This window comes from Leptidea sinapis, chromosome 2 (genome assembly GCF_905404315.1).
Source record: "Leptidea sinapis chromosome 2, ilLepSina1.1, whole genome shotgun sequence".
In the NCBI taxonomy this organism is placed as follows: domain Eukaryota; kingdom Metazoa; phylum Arthropoda; class Insecta; order Lepidoptera; family Pieridae; genus Leptidea; species Leptidea sinapis.
In genome coordinates, this window is record NC_066266.1 from 1,279,749 (window position 1) to 1,302,701 (window position 22,953).

Here is a 22,953-nt window from a genome sequence, read left to right on the forward strand (position 1 = left end):
CTTCGTCAACTTTTGAATTACGCTGTTTTAGTGAGAAGGGATAGGTGCAAACGGGTCGGAATTATGCTTCATTTATTGCGAGTTACGGCCGAAGAATTGAATTTATTAGCTTATTATTTTCAACAGGTTTTATCGTTCAAGAAAAACAGTTAATACATTAACCAATATAAAACTGTTAACCCCTTATTCATAATGGTCCGCTAACTTTAAACAGCCGCTAAGAGTGTTTTTTCTCATTCTGACTTAGGTCAATAGAAGAAGACAGTGTGCTTTAAGTTAGTAGACTATTATGAAAAGGGGGGTAAATAAAAACAGTTTATTGATTTAACGACCACCTTCTAGTTCCTTAAAAATAAAAACCTATCAAAAAAGCTCAAAGCAGTAAAAAACATCATAGAAATATTTTAGTTATTTCCCTATCTACTATATTTTTTAATAAATGTTAGTAGCCCTAGTAGTAACGATTAGTAGCATTTGTGAAACGAGAATGTGTGATAATTTGTGTTTGTGTACTGTGTATCTTATTATGCTCCTGCAAAGTCGTAACTATGTCTGTCTTGAAATGCAAAACAAAAACTTAAAGCCATTTTCATTCATTTTGCTCACCAGACTGGTAATGTTTTAAATCGTGCATTTTTGTTGATATTGTTCGTTTCCGAAAACGCCTTTAATCAAAAATTTTCTTAACAATGTTTGGGAAACTCTTGTCTATATCTTAATAACTATATAAATTGTTAATATAGATATCTATGTATCTATCGATAACTTCGCATAAGCTCTAGTGTATTTTTATTAGATGTTAAAATAAAACTCCTTTTTATGCTCATCATTTATTATGTATACAAATTACGGTATCCTTCAACAACAGATTTGACATCAGCTTCCAGGACCGGCAGCTTGGTACTGATGAAGAACTTCAAGGTTTCTCGAATTGGAGCGGGAAAATACGCCTCCTCTATCTGAGAGGCAAGTACTTTGTAACACGCTGGAATGTACCACCGCACTCTGTACGCTTTGTCTTCCGACTGAAACATATTTATCATATCAATGAGATTTAACTTGTTATGCCTACTTCTCGGTTAAGTCGAATTGGTAAGTATTTTATTGGGCGTTGTATATGCTTTTATTAACATGATCCAAGAAAATGTACAAAACAAATGTGTCACGACATTTAAGCGAATTGTTAAAAAGCGTTTAGTAAAGGTGATTGTAACATAAATGATTTTCTTAATGATACCACTGACTGGGAATGGAGCGATCACCCTCAGGCTATTTAATTATAAATTTTTATTGTACGATATTACATTGTAATTCATAATTTAATAGAAAAAAAAAGCCCCTTGAGTTTCTTGCGGTCTGAGGCATACTATTTCGAATAGGTCATGTGTACATGGAGGTTTGACATTCAATAACATACATAGATACACATACATACACTCACGTCTTGTTCCCGTCGGGGTAGGCAGAGATAATAGAATGCCATTTGCTTGTATCCTTACAAACCTCACGCGCTTCCTCTACATTCATTACTCTTTTCACATATACTCGCCGGTTGCGGGTGCTTCGGACCTCTCCTTTTCTCAAAACGTCCCCAATTTGGTCGTCGAATGTTCTACGAGGTCTCCCGCGATCGACTTGCCCACACACACTTGCCTTATATATTTGATGCGTCATTATTTCTTCACTCATTCGCTCCACGTGTCCAAACCATTTCAGCATTCCCTTTACAGTCCTTGTCACAACATCCTCTTTCAAACCACAGCGCGCTCGGAATTACCGCATTCGGAATTCTATCAGTCAGTCTTACCCCACACATACTACGCAGTGATCGCATCTCAACTGCGTTAATTCTGCTTTAATGCTTCTTCTGCCATACCCAACTCTCACTTCCATACATTAACGTGGCGACAAGCACTCCATTATGTACAGCCATTCGTGCTTCTATTGGCACAGTCTGACCGTTTATAAAGGCATGCAGCGCTCCATTCACACAGTTTCCGGCAGTCACTCTCCTTTCAATATCACCTTCATATCTTCCGTTTCTTGTAAACATACTACCCAAATATAAGAATTCTGTAACTTGTTCTACCCTTTCATCTTCAATCGTAAACATTCAATAAGTGATTTTAATTTCTATTTTGAATAAAAATATTTTAATGTGGTAAGAATCAATACTTTAATCTATACTTAACACTTGCCATATTACCTACAAATAACATTATTGAAAGGCAGCTTTAACAACTCATAAAACTATCAACATAATTGATGGATTGATTCATACTAAACATAACCAAATTTAAAAGAAATATTTAAAGTGACGGTTCAAAAGCGCTTAGTTCAAGCCTAATTATTCAATAAAGCTTATTTGATTTTGACTTTAAATAATAGGAATTCAGGTCATCAAGAAAATTAGTTTTTTTTTAAATAATTAGAAAAAAAATATACCTTTATAAGCTGCAGTGCTTTTAACAGTTCATTAGTCAGCAGCCACTGCAGACTAGCTCGCTGAACCATCAGAGGGTAAAGCTGACGGGCAACCACTGCAGCTACTGGACTTTGATCCGACAACCCTGACACACAGCAGGTTGCCTCCACATATGCCTGGATAAGATTCTCTGGCTTCTTTATTGCCTGTAATGTAATGGAATATGTACAGATTATGATCATTTGATCACCATAAAACAGAGTAAATAAAAAAAATTGGCAATTGTAGAGACTGTCAGTACAAGAGAAAACTTAGAACTTTTAGGATTATTGTTGGAAATTTCATAATGTTTAAAGACAATTAATTTAAATTTATTTTATAAACTTATTTAGAAAAATATAATGATTAAACAAAATAACTATTTCAATAATACACAGTATATATACTCATAGTACTTTTCAATAAATCCATTCAATTGAATTTATAAGATATACACAGCATTTCTTTTCTTTCTTTCTAATATTGCACAATATGTCAGCTGTATAGCTACAGATAATATAAGCGTTGTGGTGACGCAAACTAGCGAGATTTTACCCATCCAAAAAATTTCTAACTATATATATTAATTTAAATTATTTATTTATGGCATGCGCCAGTCATGAGCGTGTCGGTGACGCAATCCCATAAAAATGCCTAACGCGGCTAAAGAAGTTTTGCACTTCAATAACTAAAGCCATATTTATGTGCAATTTTCAGCCATACTGGATAAAAATTTTAACTACCTTATTGTTTGTAAGCTGTAAGTGAAATTACACATTCAAAACGGTTCAGCCGTTTCTGAGGCTCTGTTATAGGTAACCTACGTAAATTATTGTATATGTTATGTATAGTATAAACTATAATATACAATATGTACATGTACAATAATATAATATAATACTAGCTGTACCCTGCCACGCTTCGCTGTGGCACATTGTAATTGAATGGTTGCGAAATGAGAAACAAAACAAAGAATACATGTCATACAAGTTTAATTTTGCAAAACTTGTGGATATACAATATTTTATTGTTTTTCCACTGTCTGCGTAGTACAGTAATACAGTTGTTCATGTGAAAAACAATCCGCATCTAAATCTAAACCACACAATCCTAAAGATTGACCTTGAGCTTTATTGATTGTGATTGCAAATGCCAAACGAATTGGGAATTGCAATCTTTTAAATTGAAATGGTGTATCGGTTGGGATCATGGGTATTCGAGGAATGAGGTCATCTTCACCTTTGAAAGGCCCCTTTAAAATCGTTGCTTCTAATAAGTTATTCATCAATTTCTTAACTGCAACGCGTGCCGTTGCAGAGTCTTGGCTGATTAATATATAGGATAATTGGCACACCTATTTTCAACTTAAGTATATGTGATGGGATACCACATCCCTGGCAGATCAAGTGAGTTTCAAAATTCCTTTGGATAATTAACTACTTCATCTGCTTCCACAACGGTGTCTATGGACTTGTAATTTCATCACTTTGAATACTGGATTGAATAACATTATTAAGTTTATAGACTATCTTTATTCTTTGCGGCAAATATTGCTCTCTCACTGAGCCAATCGTGATTTCTATGATTTATTTGAATGTCAGGAAATACTTTTTCAATCAGTTCTTCTTTCGATGTTACTAAATTACAAAAATGATCGGCAAATTATATTCGTCTAGACATTTCATCGACTGGCAGCTGTCCGTTTCCAATTTCCAGTAACTGTCGTGAGAATACCTCAGCTGATGGATCATTCTGCAACTGGACACGCATATTCGTAGTCAACTGCAATGCACGTACGTGCCGCCATAGTTGTTGAATGGTGGCTGGTGTCGATCGAGAAATTACAGCCAATGTTTGCCTAAAATCTCCTGCGAGCAATATCAATGCATTCCCGAATGGTTGAATGTTTCCACGCAAATCTCGTAACGATCGATCAAGAGCTTCAAGCGATATTTTATGTGCCATCGTGCATTCATTCCAAACAATTAGTTTACGTTTTTGTAATACTTTTCCCATACCGGATGCTTTGGAAATATTGCACGTAGGAGTCTCGATGATTTGCATGTTTAATGGCAACTTTAGAGTTGAATGCGCAGTTCTTCCACCTAATAACAATGTCGCAGCTGTTCCAGATGAAGAGCTAAGGCTATGTCATTTTTTGATCGAACCGTTGCTAGAATCAATCTAATGAGGAATGTTACCCCAGTTCCACCTGGCGCATCCAAGAAGAATATCCCCCTAACTCCGTTATTTATCATTTACTTTATGCGATCATAAATGCCTTTCTGTTAACGCGTTAAATTTGGAATGTTCACGGCGTAAATCTACATCAAATTCAGCAGTCGCAGTTCGGGTTGGTGCTGGCATTCCTAATTGAATAAGAACTTTATTTGCCATAAGCTAAGCACTTGTCTTCAATATTTATCAATGCTTCGTTGTAAATGCCTTCTGTAAATTCTAAGGTCATATTGGCATTTTCAAGGAGTACTCTATGCAAAATATCCTCAGCCATATGCGATCGATATCTTTCCCATAACTCTGTGGGAGATGAAGGAAAGCAAGTGGTCAATATAGTTGCGAATAATGCGCGAAGTTGGTTTGGATGTGCAGTGTTGCACTCCTCGTTAATGCATATATTCCAGTGTTGGTCATTTTCTAATAAATTCAGAGCTTGACACGCAGCGCGGAAAGTGGCATGTGTGACGCCGTCAACTATTTTTAATTGCTGAAAAGATCTAGGACCAGGCACATTTACCAATAGCATGCGAAGGAAAAAACATTCATCTCGATTGGGATGCACTGTATAAAGTCTACCAATTGTATTTTCTTTGAAAATGCCAGGTTGACCGTCGACTGGCTCCCCTCGTCTGCGTCGTACGATTAATTTTTTATTTACATTCCACGTGTAATAAGAGGGAACTTCTGAATACATCAGTGTTCTGGCGAAAGCGTCGTCCTGGCATAAGGTGAAAAAAGCAGTCAGAGTTGTACCAGGTGGATTAAGGGCTCTTTCTTGCACATTTGCATCTGTAAAATAAACACGCTGTTCATTTTCTAAATGTACTGCCAAAAGAGCCACAGCTGGATTGCGTTCATGCATGAAAATGAAAAAATTCGCCATGCAGCCTCATTGCTGCTTATGTATCTTCCAGCCTGAAATTGAGCAATTTCATCTATATCACGTACTGCATTTTTGTCACAATTATCTGATTGCACACTAAAAACTGCCATATCGCTGCCTTTATTAACATATCTACAGATGTATTTAATTGAGTTTATCTGGGCTTTATATGTTTTTGACAGCAAAGGAAAATATGGGACCCCCAACGGTTGTCTATATCAATATCACCATTTTGCATGCGTATAGTTGCCAAATTAACAAATCCATCGTCGCCTATTACTGTGTTGGCAGTGAATGCTCGAGGATTTTGCTTAGAGCATTTCCCATCTACCATGCATGGTGAATTTGGATTTAGTGTACCACATGGTGCATGTATCATGTTTTTGATAATAACTGCATGCAGCCCGTGGAATCTCAGCGCATATCACATTGTCGATTTTGTCTGAAGTTATTTTATTGTAGAGCCAGATTAGAATATGCGCATGTGGCAATTCTCTCTTTTGCCATTCCACTGAATACATCCAGCAGCGCACAGATCCAAATACTTCATGTTTCACGATGAAATCCATCAGCGATTTAAGCTTTTGTCGGAAAACACGTGCTATAATGTCATGCCTATCCACGTGTGATTGTGTATCTCGTCCCAAGCTGGATTGCATGTGAAAGTGATAAAAAAATCTGGACGCCCCTAATGACGAAAATATGACATTGTATCTTGAGCATAGTCTTGCATGTGACGCGGACTGCGAATGTATGAATATGGCAAAATAGTTAGCTTTCCAACGTTGGTTGTAGTACCGTCATCTACAACTGCATCTCGCAAATGAACATTTTCTTCAGAGCGTAGTTCAGTATGATTCAAACGGAGAAATAGCAAACGTTCCGTTTCAATTTTAGCATACATATCCACAACATATTGGTGAAACAACTGACGGCATCAGTATCAGCTAGAACCTAATGCCCGCGTGCAACGCATAGCTGCTCGAATTGTCGGGGATCCAGTGCTCTGTGAACGGTTAGATCATTTGGCGTTGCTGAGAGTTTCCCAACAACTGCTTGACCTGATTCCTGCCGCCAAATTCCACTTTCGCACGACTCGCCACAAATTACGATATCATCTCCACCATCAGGATGTCAGGCGTTCCCTTACAGTGCCTTTTTCAAAGAAGCGCCTTTTTCTTCCTTGACATAGATATCTTTAAAATCAGCCTATACACCTTTCTAAAAGCCCCGCAATGCTCCTGTGATTCCTTTGGTGTTGTAAGAGAATGTGGGCGGCGGTGACCAATTAACATCAGGTGTCCTGTTCGCTCATTTGTCCGTTTAATAAAACCTGAGTAGCAACGGGTAAGTTGATAAGGTTTTCAAAAATTAGATTGCTTTGTATTACATAACATGTAAGACATTAAAAAACGTTATTGTTTATTTCTCCGTTGTTTATAATTATTATCTGTTTATTACTTAAACAAAAAAAAATTGTTTAAAATAAATTCATTTTCATTTCATTTCATTAAATACACTAAGTATTTAAGTTTAAGTAATTTAGTAAGCGTAGTAATTTAAGGTTTTTTCCGATATTTCTAGAAAAACTGTGCGCTAAGTATTTAAAGTTAAATAGCTTTTTGAATCGGGTATTATTTCCTTTATAAGAATAGTAATAAGATAGGTTGCGCCCTACCCCAAGCCCGTCCGTTCTTTCACTTTAGGACGGTCCGACACGTTTGAAGTCACCGCGAGAAGCGAACAGGCAACATCGCTTGTGTTCTATCCGACAAACGACCAGCGTCTTTGAACTTGAAGCACGCGGGATGGCAACATCGCATTTTGATGTGCAACGATTCAAGTTCATTGAATCATTGAGAGTTGACCCAGTGACCTCGTGACCCGATTGTACAATGTACAGCATGTTAATATTCGCTCAAAATTAAAAGTCTACTTTTTGACCTAAGTAGAGCACCGATTTTTTTCATGTTTTGTATATCGTCAGCAAATGTTATAACAAGTATGTGGCTACATTTGATTCATAAATACAATACAATACATACTGTATATAGAGGACCATAGAATTACAAAATATAAAATATTTTATAAACTGCGCACGTTGAAGTCCTACGCAGACGGAAGTCGCATGGTATCAGATAGTATAGATATGATATATTATTATTTTTTTTTCATGAAATCTTATCTCTAAATAGCATTAGTAGATGTCAAATAGTACCGCTGGTATCTAAGCAGTAATGATGTATATATATAGTTAATACCTGTAAATGTGTGTCAATGAGAACAGCACCATCAGAACCCAGTTTCTCCAAATTTTGTATTGTTGGTTTTAGGAGGAATTCACCAACATTTGATTCCACCGCATGAGCATCTGAAATTTGAGTACATTTTGTAAAACGTTTCAATTCCTCTTAAATTATTTAAATCTAGTAGTCCAGTAATTAACAAAATCTAGACTTTGTAGATTGGTAGATTATTAACCGGTATAAACTAAGTACCTACTGAGTCCTTTTAACAACGTTTTAGATTTTATGAGTCCTTTTTCATTTTTTTGATATATTTTTTATTTAGGATTATTTTTATTCATATTGTAAATAAAAGTCACATAACTAATAAGTAGAAGTAAAAGAATGGCGGCATATACAATGTTAATTTTAAACCAATCCTCTTCCATTTGTTTCTTGTTATGAACTATGACGTCAATGTTCGTGCACACTAACGGCAGTTTCCAATATACTATCTACAGATAGAGATAAATTACTACCTTCTACTGTCAGTAATTAGCTGTCAATAATCTGGAGTTGTCGCAATATACCCGATAAGTCATTCTTATCGCCTTATATTGGGACGCGTGAATTGCAATTTCCATACAAACTTCTATTGCTGGTAAGCTATACGTCGTCCGATTGACAGACAGCGTGTACGGATAAGGAGAGTTACCGTCGATAAGTTTATTGGGACAGAAAAGTCAGCGATAGTTATGATTTTAATCTCAAGCAAGAGATGAATCACTGAATATTGGGAACGACCGTAAGCGGTTCAAAATGGCATGCGTTAGTGTACGCGTCGATTATACATATATTTATAACATTTTATTATTTAACATGTTACATTTCTCATTATCAATTTTAAAAAAATATGAATCTTCCCTATTAATATTATAAATCACTTTTCTTTCTAAGCTACAAAAACAAACATCAGCTTAAAAACGCAGCAAAGTTCCACTAACGAGACAATAGTGTTATGCCATTGTCACGCGGAGCATCTTTTCCATTCGTGCACCTTATTTTACAGCCAATTCAGTCGACAAATCGAACGCATATACGCATTAACTATGTACCTTACCACTTCTTTATAGGTGATTTAGTTCGCACAGTTCGAGTGGGAGGCTAAATTGCACAGGATAAACACACATAAAATTTCATACAAAACGGTTTAGCCGTTTTGGCGGAGTTTGGTAACAAGCAACGCGACACGAGAATTTTATATATTAGATTAATAAATAAGTAATACTTAAATAGATAAGTAAACACTACAGGGGCCACAACGGCGCCTTTTTCTGCCGTGAAGCAAGCATTATTGTTTCGGCCTGAAGGGCGCCGCAGATAGTGAAATTTCTGGGCAAATGAGACTTAACATCTTATGTCTCAAGGTGATGAACGCCGCTCAGATTTTTTAGGTTTTTCAAGAATCCTACACTGTAATGCGCAGGGCGTATCAATTACCATCAGCTGAACGCCCTGCTCGTCTCCTCTTTTTTTGTCATGAAAAAAACACAACGCGTTATTGTAATAAAAACTTACCTGAAGTCTTCAACATATCCGATATATCGAGGACTGTATCCATATGCTGAGCGTCTTCCGTGGCGCTGTCTTCTGAAGAGCCATCATCGTCTGAACCTTCGCTTGGTTCTTCTGAATCTGAGACATCTGGAGAAAGTTGTTCTCTTAACTGATTATATCAAGTTAGCCGAATTTTACCATAATAGGTGTATCACTAAGTCAAAAATATTTATCAATCTTTTGACATATCAGAGTCTATTCTTAAGGAAAATTTGACTTAAGATTTTTTTTAGTAGTACTCGTTACACAGCTATAATAACAATGTATATATGAGAGAAAAAAAAGACAGTGGCACTCTTTTTTGTATTATTAATAATAATTATCCCATTTATTCAGAAACTATATACAATATACATACAATAATTTTTAAATCCAATTTACAAAATATCTCTTAGCATAGGCCTCCTCCAAAGTTTTACTTTGTTTCCGCGTGAATCTATCTCGCGTGAATCTCCTCTAGTTAGGACCCGCTGTTAACTTTATTTCATCCTCCCATCTGGTAGTTTGCCTACCGCGGCTTCACTTGCCATACCTTGGATACCATTCCGTCACTGCCTGGCTCTATTTTAGTTTTGTGTCTCGCATCAAATCGCCTCCATTTCTATAGGTGTATTCTTTTCAGAATGTCGGTGAGTTTAGTTTTTGATTGGGAGAAAATGTTTCTTACTCTATCCCTACTTTTCGAGCCTGACATGCTCCTCTCCATTGCCCTTTGACATTTGGCTAATCTTTCTCTTAGATTTCTAAATGTCAAATTATATAAAATAAAAAAAATGTAAGTATATTTAAAGATATGTTTTTTTCAACAGATAAAACGACGCAAAGGGAGCTGGATAGGCCACACCTGAGGGATCCCAACCATATACCAAGGCAAATCCTCGGAGGTTTGGTCTTGGAACCCTCGAGGAAAACGCAAACGTGGCCGTCCAAAGTAAACCTGGCGCCGGACTGTTATCTGTGATTGCGATGGAGATGCACTGTGGATATCCTTTGCCCTAGGGGTTACAGGACTTAAATGAATCTGTATTTATCCTCTATAGTGGTAACAACATGTATATTTGTTTCAGGTATAATATATAATAGTATAAAATATAGCGAAACATAAACCTGCCGCTATTCTGGCTCCACACTGCTCACGGTACAATAAACGCACAATCATTACGAAGTAACCATATAGTTGTGGTTTTGTTATTTATTCAAATTTAAAAAAAAATGCTTTAAATATGAACGAGTAATAAATATTGCATAATATAGTATAATTTAAATAAAGAATCACTTAAAATGTTTAATCATAAAAAGTAATTTCTACATTGTATATCCATAATATATGCCTTTTTTATCTTTATCCAAAAATCTTATTCTCCGTTTTTAAACGACTTCAAAAAAGAGGTTTCTCAATTCGATTGCTATATTTTATTATCTAAACTAATTTCGCTGAGATTTATGAACCGATTCACGTGATATTTCTTTAGATTGATGGGGAATAGTTGCCATTTGGTCCCATTAAAAAATTACATCGTTTGGCCCAGAACTTTTAATTTTATGAACATTTTTGTTTACGTCGACGATGTAATTTTAGTTTGTGTACTTTTTTGTTGGAATTTTCATTTAGGATGATTATATATTATTATTTTCACGTACCCGAGCAGACTCGTTGGGTAATTACTTAAACAATATATAATCTCACCTTAGTTCGTGCATGCAGTATGCTTACTATAGGATTACAATAATTACTATTATATCACTTATATACTTACATTCATCTTCATCATCAGATCCCTCATCATCACTGAGCTCAGCAGCGGCGCCTAATTTGTCCTTCATCACTTTCTTGTTGGCAGCGCCACCAAGACTGTTTCCTGGGAATAAATGTGTTTTAGTTTATTATAAATACTAAATTTAAAAATAATTATTATTCAAAACAATTTGTTATTTTTAAAGAGATATGCCTCAACTCTGGATTAATTATGCATATTAAATTTGTAATCAAAATTTATGAACGATGCGGTACCTATAGACCCGCGACCTCTCGGGTTCCGCCTGAACGATCTTATCAACTGAGCCAACCGTTCCAGTTTTACATGGATCGTAAATCTTAGTATGTCATTATTGACTCTCAGGTGGTTGCTACAACTACAGAATTATTGTATGTGAAACTAAAATGAAATATGATAATAAAATTCTCTACTAAATGATCTGTCTCATATAACTCATGTGATAACTAACAACATATCTGATTCATATCAAATCAAAATCACTCTTTTCTTGTACTTCTTATTCTATTCTTCCTTCTATGGCTTCTGTGGAAGGTATACCACAATTTAATATTAAAGTTTTATGTAGCTCAAGGAAATGGCATTTATGAATGTCAAGTTTTCTTTTGATTTAACATTTACCACCACTTCCCAAAAGGTTGAGTTTTAATGAGAAGAAGTGGCAAGAAACTCATTCCCACTCTTTTATATCAATATTAACAGTTTCATCGTTTTATAAATCATTTAAACTACAATATATGTAAAGTGACGCAATAAAAATACTCAAACGTCAATTACTTAAAAGAAATTACTCGAGTAATTCGAAAAATGAAATGTAAATTAATACGTAACAACTAGAGTTATTGAGTACAGTACAAGCATCAATCAACACACACCGGAAATAAATAAACGTCGACCAGTGCCGGGAGAAACTTGTGTCTTCTATCGAGTCCTCTCTCGAGAAGGTCGCGGAATGGGGTAAGTTGAACCTTGTCCAATTAAACCCCCGAAGACTCAAGTATACGCGTTTACCACTAAAAAAACCCCATTTGCCGTATCACCGCTCTTCGAGAACACTTCCCTTAAAGCCTCGCCTAGTATCGGAATACTGGGTCTCGAAATCTCGAGCAATTGCCAATTCCGTGGCCATCTGGAGGGCAAAGCCAAACTGGCTTCAAAGAAACTGGGCGTCATAAATAGAGCACGGCAATACTTCAAGCCGGCCCACATTCTAGCACTCTACAAAGCGCAGGTCCGGCCTCACATGGAGTATTGCTGTCATCTCTGGTCTGGCGCACCCCAGTATCAGCTCGATCCATTTGACCGCGTGCAACGCAGAGCAGCTCGAATTGTCGGGGACCCAGTACTCTGTGAACGGCTGGATCACTTGGCGTTGCGTAGAGACGTCGCTTCATTGTGTGTCTTCTACCGCATTTATCACGGGGAGTGTTCCGAAGAGCTGTTCAACCTGATTCCTGCCGCCGAATTTCACCTTCGTACGACACGCCACAAGTTAGGATATCATCCCCACCATCTGGATGTGTGGCGGTCCTCCACAGTGCGGTTTTCAAGGAGCTTTCTTCCTCGTACCACGAAGCTGTGGAATGAGCTTCCTTGTGCGGTGTTTCCGGGACGATACGACATGGGTACCTTCAAGAAAAGCGCGTACACCTTCCTTAAAGGCCGGCAACGCTCTTGTGATTCCTCTGGTGTTGCAGGAGAGTGTGGGCGGCGGTGATCACTTACTTAAAAAAACGTAATTTGTGAGCATTGTATTAGAGATTGTAAAAAATACAAATTTAATTTTAAAAACATGAAGCAGTTTCTTGTAACAGGATCATCCTGCCACCACAAGTAGCACCCGTGTTCACGAGCATGACGCATGTGCCAGTCATCGCCTCCCTCGACCATATTTTAGGGAAGGGAATGACACATCCCACGTCGCCGCCACAAGCAGATTAAAGTATAGTTTAAGAATCTTAAAAATATAGTGGGGGGAATTGTTTACGGTGTGCAGTGTGATTTTTGAATTTGGCAGCAGGGTTTGGTTCAAGCAGTGTTTGGGAAAACTGCCTGTGGGTATCTAAAGCATATATTATCGTATTTCAGACAATTCAAGCAGTTTATCTTAATGTTAATATTATGAAATGGTAACTATCATTAAAATATTCATGTGTCTATCTACAATGAACAAATACTATAATACAAAGTGGCCCCTACAATCCTTCCTACTTTCATGTGATCTTTCCAGTGAATGACGTTATTATTTGATAGATAAGCCGAATTCCACATTTCCACAACACGCCACATATTATGATATCATTCCCACTATCTGGATTTATGGCGTTCCTCCACAGTGCGGTTTTACAAGGAACTTTCTTCCACTTCCGACCAAAGTGTGGAATGAGTTTCGTTGTTAGGTGTTTCCAGGACGATACAACATGTGAACATTCAAAAAAAGCGCGTAAACTTTATTGTTGTTGTTGCAAGAGAATGTAGGCGGCGGTGATCACTTAACATCAGGTGACCCATATGATCGTTTGTCCTCTCTTCCATATAAAAAAAATATATTACCTGCCAGTGTGACACGGGTGAGTCGATCCTTGCTGTCTGGTGAAGAGCTTATCGCATCCACAACCTCCATACAAGCATCTTTGCCAATCTCATTGTGACTTAAGTCCAGGGACTGAAATAAATAATATGGTATGATTTGACTTGCCCTTTTAGACTGCATATATTATTAGTTATACAGGATTCTCCAATCCAAATTTCATAGTAAATGTATGGGAGGGTTGGATATCATATTTTAGGATACTACTCGTTTTAAAAAAGATATTGATGTCATTTTACTAATTAGGTAACAAACTTTCATATCAGTTTAAAGTTTTTTGATACTTATCTGTAATAGTTACGGAATAATCTCCTGGTCATACTTAACTATTACATCCTGTATATTATTAGCTGCATTGAGAAAGGCATACATTAAACAGTTAGTTCAGGAATGTACTGAAAGTCTTCCAGCTCAGTGCAACCAAAGTGCAGGTAATTAAAGGGCTTGCATAATATATATAGACTCCTTCGTTTGTATGAAGATGTCAAGACCATGATAAATCTGAACATCATTCAAGGGTGTGTCTGCATGGTAATGATAAATTATATTGTAATAATAGTTATTCTATGGTGAACACCAGAGTACAGGACTCCCCGCTAAATGGTTCAGTAGTTGTGTACACATAGATCTGACAAATAGGAGACGAAAAAACACTTTTACATTTTATCAGATGCATACAAATAGTAGTATCAAATGTTAAAACCATTTATCATATATTTTCATATATTAAAAATTTCAATTATCATATATTTTCTAAATAATTATTATTAAGATCTAAAAGCGAACCATCCGGACATATTCCGACTTATAAATTGATGATAATTTTTCTTTTCAATATTATATTTGTATAAGATGTCAATAAAGTTTTTCGTTCACAGGAAATAATAATAATTTAAAGTTACCTGCAATGGCATAGAACTGTCTTTTAAGCCCTTCGCTAAGGCAATAGCTCCCGCACTCTTTAATAAACAGTCACCAAAGTTTATTGATTTCAACTGTTTTAATCTGAAAACAAAGTTTATTAATAGATTTTATTCATTTAGATGAATTACCGTATGATTTTTGTAGTAGGGTATACTAGCCCATTTCCTGCATGTTGAATCTTGCATTTCTGAATTGATAGATCTATTTTAGGCAGCACTTCTACAAGCAAGAGATTATTGAGCATGTATTATTAAATGAAATCTATTAAACAAAAACGAAACAATACCAATGCCTGTGAAAAGTAAATTGTACTACACCAGCATCCTGCCTTGTCTCACTTATGGGTGCCAAACCTGGCCTGCTACGAGCAAAAACAATCAAAAGCTCTTAGTCTGTGAACACAACATGGAACGAAATATGTTAAACATAAAGCTAGGGCATCAGTGGACAAGCTCAAAAATAAGGAAAACGACAAAGGTGCGCGATGTATTAGAGAAAATAAAAAAACTCAAATGGAATTGGACTGGACATATAATGAGATCGGACAAAGGATGTATTAGAGTGGAACCCTAGAAATGGCAAATGATAAAGAGGACGTCAAATTAAAAGATGAGAGGACGAATTACCAACAGAATGGAGAAGGTTAGCTCGAGATAGAGATAAGTGGAAGAAACAGGGGGAAGCCTATGTCGAAAGACAACCTGACCAATAAAGTGGTTGCTGTACATTAACATAATTTTATTTCATATATATTTAATAGATTTAAGATAACATGTTTAGTAAGTAGTATAGTTAAAATGCATGGTCAGTGAATGAAGGCTTTTATTATTATTATTAAACAAAAGCATTGGCAGTAGTAAAGACTGCCAGTAGAAGTGAAAGCTTAGAACTTTAAGCATTAAAATTTGAAATTACATAATGTTTAAAAATAATAAAATTATTAATTTCAATTTATTTTATAAACTTATTTACAATAATATATTAATCAAACAAAAACACTATCTCAACAATGCAAAGTATATACACATTGAACTTTTCACTAAATCCATTCATCTCACTTATAAAATAAACACAGCACTAATGTTGCGCAACATGTAAGTTGTATAGCTACATATATACTTGTATAAGCATTACGGTGACGTGAACTCGCGATGTCATCCATCCTAAAAGTGTATTACTCTATATATTTATACATTTTTTAAATTATTTATTTAAGGCGTGCGCCAGCTATGAGCAGTGACGCGAACACATAAGGCTTTCCCCTACCAAAAAGTACCCAAGGAGGCTACAGAAGATTTCACTTCAAAAAAAGGTCTTAGTCTTAGGACTAACAACTTAAAATTAAATCCCAAATAATAAGTTAGTCGTAGTAGTTGTTGCAAGATTATATATTACCCAGGAACCTCAAAAATGACAAGTATACAAACTTTGGTAATGCTCTTGCGATGGCGGCCGCACCTTTAGGCCCAATAGTATTATCATTAAGGTTCAGACATGTCAATCGGGGATTCACTTGGAATGCATCTGATAACGCTGATATTCCAACGTGGTATATTCCATTTTGGGGCATGGCTATTTCTTCAAGCGTGCCCATATTCTGAAACAAATTTATATTTAGATTTTATTCTTTACCGACAACAATTTTTATATTGAGAAATATTTTATTTTATTTTATTTTATTGTAATTGGAAAACTTACAGCTAAATACAATAATAGTTAGGGAAATATTTACATAAAGGGCTATTTACAAGTTTTCACAGATATTTACTAGCTAATTACATAATAAATAGTAACTAGATTAGCTAGATTAAATAGATCTAGCGACATGGTAAGAAAGATTCGTTAGTTTATTGAAGAATGTTTATCTACTATACATAAAAAATTAATACATAAACGGACGTGCATCTACATGCAATAAAGGCTGACATTTATTGAATACTTTACACTATATTATACTTAATAATAAATTTATTTAAATTATATTTTACCTATTTAATTTTATATAAATTCAGGGATTATTGTCGATATTTTTCGAAAATCTTTTTGCTGAGTTGGTGTTTTAATTTCGTTACCGTTGTATTAAATAAATCTATATCTATGCTACAGTCTCTAACAATGTCATTATAAAACCTGCATGCCCTTAAAAGGAATGAATTTTATGATATAATATGCTCTGATTAGCCAATAGGTCAGTTTCATGTATAAAAATGAAATTATGAAACTATAGTTTTATACAGCTTTTACCTTAATTAAGAAAATACGAATACAATACTAAATTGTTATAAACGACATGAGAATTATTTATAAGTATTTGCAAAATTAAAATCATAGTTTTATCATCTGTATGTCACGTGAAACTCATTGAGACAATCACTCACTCACAAATAATTTCAGTTACAATATATGTAAAGAGATGCAACAATAATACTCAAACTACAAATACTCAACGCTTTACACAAGTAAAAAAATGTAAATTAATATCTACGCAAAAACAAGAGTTATTGAGTACAGATCATGGCTGAATATTACTGTATCAACAATAATTCAGAAGGCCACAGTAGATGCATCAATCCACACACACCGTAAATAAATAAATAAAGGTATTTTGCGACCATTATATTAGCATTTATAAAAAAATATAATATTTAATTAAATTTAAAATTAAAATTATTATAAAAAATATAATATAAAGTTATACTTTTCGCAATTTAATGGTCAAGTACTTATATGCAATTCAATACTTATTCATAATTCAATGCTGAAACACTTCGCAATTGTCTATAAAATAGCAGTTCCATTATAAATTTACAAGTCACAAGTACAGGATAGCAAATATTATGAAATATAATAAAATCCTTATTTCATTAAATTTCACTCAACTATATATGCATGAAACATAAAATCCATAATCCAAATATTACATTATACTAATTTGATTAGCATTATGATAATTATTTTTTAATACGACGTATAGTGACGTATAGTGTTCGGGATGTGGGCTATTACATACTCGAGCTTTTTCTTTACCTTTTCCGAACTCGTGCGTTCTCTTTCCCAACTGTTAAAATAATGTCTATTAAAAAGAAAAAACCAACCACGAAGTTTTTATGATTCATGCAAATATGTATTTCTAAAAAGAAGCAACTAATTTGTTTCAATATCAGATTTAATTATTTCATTCAATGAGTTAGATTAGGTTTCATTTCATTTCATCTCATTAAATTTCATTTTCATTTCATGTCAATAAAAAAAATCTACTGAAGACTTGGCTGTATGGGCATAGGTATGGGTGAAGAAAACAAAAAAAATCTGTGCTTATATTCTTTTACGGTTGGCGCCATTTTAGTTAGTTGAGGTTTTGTTGTGTTTATTATTCTATTAAATTACTTAATTTTTTCGCAACTTTATTAAAAATAGTTGATGACACGTGCAGAACCGTCATTGCAACTTGTTCTGACCTTCGGCTGCGCCTCGGCTCGGGTAGACATTTGTCGGAACTCTGCAATGACAGGCTTTCCGCACTCGTATTGAAATATACTATTGTATCATTTAAATGGTGATATTTAGATTTTGGATAATATTTATCTGCCCTCTAAATGACGAGCCCGAACTATGCACAATAAATATAATGTAAAGGAATTGATTCGAATGGAAATAAAATACATAATGTTTTTTCATGTCACTAATATTAAAATTGCCATATAAAGTAAAAAAGAATCGATACTTAAAATTAACAATAAAAAAAATAGATGACGACCGATTGTCAGACCTACCAAATATATCGTACATAAAATTTATCGTACTACAATTATTGCATTCGATTGCCATCTTGCAACTCTATTGCGGATCGGTGAATGGAACAGATTAATATAAAAATCGTTCTACAAAAATAGGTGTTGATAGTAGAGAGGCGGGTGGGTGAGGTTCGAGACATAGGAACAAATATCAGGAAACTGAAATGGAAATGGGCTGGACATATGAGTAGAGGGAAGGGGAAGTGGAACATAAAGGTCACAGAATGGTATCCTAGAAATAGCATAAGAAACAGAGGAAGACCCCGCCAAATTTGCAGGAGTGCCCTGGAGCCGGGTTACCAAGGACAGAAAGGAGTGGAAAAGGTTGGAGGAGGCTTATGCCAAATGGCAAAAAGCTGAAGACTACCTGGATTTTATTTAAGTTAGATATAAGATATTGTATTGTTGTTTTCAGTTGAATAAAAGGCTTTATTATTATTAGTAGAGAGGCGAAAATTTAAGTTGTATGTATGTTTCAATGCTGAATCATAATAAAATAATATTTAAAAAAATTGTCAAAAAAAATTATAAAAAATATTTATAGGTCCCACCCTTATCAGGCATATGACAAATAGATGTTGGCCCATTCTCAGACCTAGCCGATATGCACACAAAATTCCATACAACTCAGTTTAGCCGTTTTGGCGGACTTTGGTAACAAACACCATGAGAATTTTATATATTAGATTAATAATAATCATATAATAATAATTTATGGTTAATTGGTGGCACATTAAGTATCACATTATAATGTATTTTAGTGAGTAAGATCTAATGTATCACTGTTTGTTGTCACCCCAATAAATAAAAATAAAAATAAATTCACTTATTATTAGTAATTATTTCTATTTCTCTATGTGTAAAGGCTTGCCAGTTATGTCTAACATCAATATTGGTTTAAAAGTAAAACACATGCACTAAAATGGCAATCACATGATAATCTTGTACACTTGACCAAAGTGTAAAGTCAAAATATCTTTAGTCATTGAAATCATATTTGATCATTTTGAATCATATTTTTTTTTTGGTTTTAATAATAATAAGAAAGTAAAGTGTTGTAATTATTTTTTCAAACATTCACAATCAAAAGTTTATTATTATGAAAAAATTACCTGAAAAACAACAGCTAGTGCCTTAGCACCATCATTTTCAAGACGATTCCTACCAGCTATAAACACTTTCAATTTTTTCGGACTTGCTGATAAAGCTTTTGCTAATAGTTTTCCTCCTGTTATACCAAGCCCATTGTTATTCAGTCTTAGTTCCTGAAAATAAAATGATAATTACTGCCCTGTTCAAATCCAATAGAAGAGCTTAAACCCAACTTGATCACTCTAAACAATCAATGATGTGCCACAATATAATTAATTATATTTTTAGTACTTTGGACATGCTTATAAATTTGACCCCGTGCACACAGAGAGTTCCACGTTCTAGTGACCTATGGTCCCTCAAGGTTCTAACACACAAGTGGAGTTAAAATTCTCTCGTTCTACTTTTCTTTGTGACTTTGAAAAAAAGTATTGCATGCTATTATATATTATTACCCTATTAACTCAACGCAAGAAAAACTTAGAGATGAACAACAATTCTATTATATTTATTTTAACATCACATCAATAAATAGTTTTCGTAGTCAACATGACTTAAATCATATAATAACCTCCTTATCTAAAGAATTCTATTAGGTTTTCTGTATTAAGTAATAATTAAATAAGATGTCACTCTTTCACAACTTTACAATTTTTGGTGAGGGCAATAGTATAAATTAAGTAATAAGTTTCTCAAGGTATGGCTCCAAACATGGTTGCAGTTGCCACTGAGATGAAGTGTAACAAGTAATTACTGTATTTTTACATTAGGATTTGTGTAAAAGTTCCATTTATATTATTATTTTATTTTACCCAACATTTCATGACCTTTGAGAGCATGTTTTCATGGGTTTTCCGAGGCAAAAAAGAAAATAGTATTCGTAAAAAGTGTATGTATACACTTGGTTGTATTTGATCATCACGCTCCATACTCTCTTGTCAAACCAGAGGATTCACAAGAGTGTTGCTTATAAACCATGGACATTGTGGTGAGGGTAAATGGTTCTTTCCATTGGATTTATATCCTGGCAACCCTAATATATATTTTTTTGCCAAATTGCACAGTGGATACACAAAAAAGCTATCAGAAACAGGAATAAGTGCACAATCAGTAAAAAATATTGATTGAGCCCATTTCTAGTCTAAAACTCTCTTAATACTATTAAACATTTAGATAAACAAATGAGATATTTCTCAGTTTTGAGCTCTAAAATTCAAAAACAAGAAAGAGGTTGTGAATAGATGCTAAACGAAATTTTCATGTCTTCCAGAACCATAATCTGCTACCACATACAATAACGTAAAAGCACCTCTGAACAGCTTTGATTGTCCTGGTCCAAGCCCATCTCTCATCAACTTCAGGTTGTCGTTAACCAATGCCTTTAAAATATCATCGGTATTTACTGGCCTGACAAAAATATAATAATCTTTGGCTGTCATGAAGTCCAAATCTACCAACAGATAAAACGCCGCAAATGGAGCTGGATAGGCCACACACTCTGTGAGTCTGGAGGGATCCCAACCATATACCGAGGCAAGCCCTAAACTGGAACCCTCAAGGGAATGTGGCCATCCAAAGCAAATCTGGGGCAGACTGTCATTGACGAAGCAACAGACATTGGGAAGACTTGGAGTGAAATTAAGAGAGATGCTCAGGACCAATCTTGATGGATATGCACTGTGGATGCCCTCTGCCCCAGCTAGGGGATACAGGAACTTAAGTCAACATATAATAATAAATAATTTATGGCTCATCCTCATAGTAATTAAACCTCTAACCTGAAGTTCAGAACACACTTCACTCTGCAACAACTTAGCAAGTCCTTCTACTCCGATGGGTCCAAATGCATTATCACTCAGGTCCAACTCGGAGAGTCTTGCACCAGCTTGTATCATACCATCTCCTAATGCAGCCTGGAAACAAATAAAAAAGTGTCCAATAGAAGGAATTCGAGCAGTGCTCGAGGCATACTGAACTGAGGGACTTAGTCTTAATTAAGTAAACCATTATTGTTAACTGTAATCAATTGAAACAAAAGGCTCCCTTTAGTATGCAATTTAAAAAACTGTACGTGCACTTGCTCACTTTATTCTGCAGTTGTAAGCACAAAAATAATTTGTATATGTATGAAAATCCATATCTATTGTGGATTAGCGGCCAAATAAATTACATAGTAAACTCATCATATGTGTCATGTAATTTGTAAAATTGACAATCCTGTACTCCTGTATGGCAACCAAGGATCTATCAATATATTACTTAATATGTAAAGCGAAAACTTTGTAACCCATTTCAAAAAAATTGAGGATGAATGTGAAATTTAAACTGTGTTAAACACACTGAATATGGAGTAGTGCATAAACCTATTATTTATATTAAATGTTCTAATACATACATTGATTTAATAAAAATAAATATTACACATACTAATGCTTGAATGACACACACACACATGACATATTACATTTAAATAAAACACTGTAACTGTGTAAAAACAGTTACACTTTATAAAAAGTGTACACCCAATTATACTTACCAGTGCTGGTGGTATTTCAGTTTTCATTCGGCCTGTGAACATGTCTGAAAATCTTGCACTCTTAAGCTCTGGGTGGTTCTCCAGTGCCTTTGCTATTGCTTTGGCAGCTGGAATACCTAGTGTGTTTCCAGTAAGTGTCAGGTACTGAAGGTCTGGACAGGCATTTATGGCATCCACAATTGGTTTTGCTGTCAATGGAAGATGAATAAATAATCACAATTATAACATATACAGTAACAACATAATTAACAATAATTATTGAAAAAATGTGGAACAGTTTTCTGGATGATTTCTTTCCATTTATCAAATAATATGTTCATATATTGATGCATGTAAAGCTACTAGCCATAGCTATAAGCTATATATATCTAGGTATGCACACAGTTAAATGTCTAAGTTGATACTCGTGAGGAGGTTATGTTTTACACTCTGAGAAAGCTATTTTTAACACATTATCTTAATTACTTCAAACAAGCCACAAGAAAATGCTTATTAACAATTTAATATCGAATAATATCGTAGTTAATAGAAGACACAAACCATCATCTTCGGTGTTCAATTTCAATGATTTTCCCGAAAAATCAACGCCACTGGCCTGACGACCTGGGTGCAATAAAGCTGTACTTATCGAACTAAGATCAAATGAAAACATTTTGTTTTATTGATAGTTAATAGGGTAGTTTAAATTCGAATTGAAATTATACGAAAAACGTTATCGCGCGTCTATTTAAAAAATAAAATACTAAAATAGACGTTGTTACTTGTTATTGTTAGGTAGGTACTCAACCACAGATATTCAACAGCCAAAAGTCTCA

The 22,953-nt window shown here is 34.8% G+C and overlaps 1 protein-coding gene across 1 annotated transcript; it reads right to left on the reverse strand.

The window, feature by feature from the left end:
- Positions 1-814: 814 nt before the first annotated feature.
- Positions 815-22,927, reverse strand: LOC126972300 (ran GTPase-activating protein 1). Its single transcript, XM_050818959.1, has 12 exons — positions 22,679-22,927; positions 22,139-22,326; positions 21,381-21,515; positions 19,623-19,775; positions 16,144-16,313; positions 14,695-14,797; positions 13,756-13,867; positions 11,185-11,286; positions 9,389-9,514; positions 7,847-7,956; positions 2,446-2,631; positions 815-1,025 (listed from the first exon to the last, which is right to left on the reverse strand). The coding sequence occupies exons 1-12, from the start codon at positions 22,788-22,790 to the stop codon at positions 834-836; spliced, it is 1,689 nt and encodes a 562-aa protein (XP_050674916.1). The 5' UTR covers positions 22,791-22,927; the 3' UTR covers positions 815-833.
- Between the last annotated feature and the right edge of the window lie 26 nt (positions 22,928-22,953).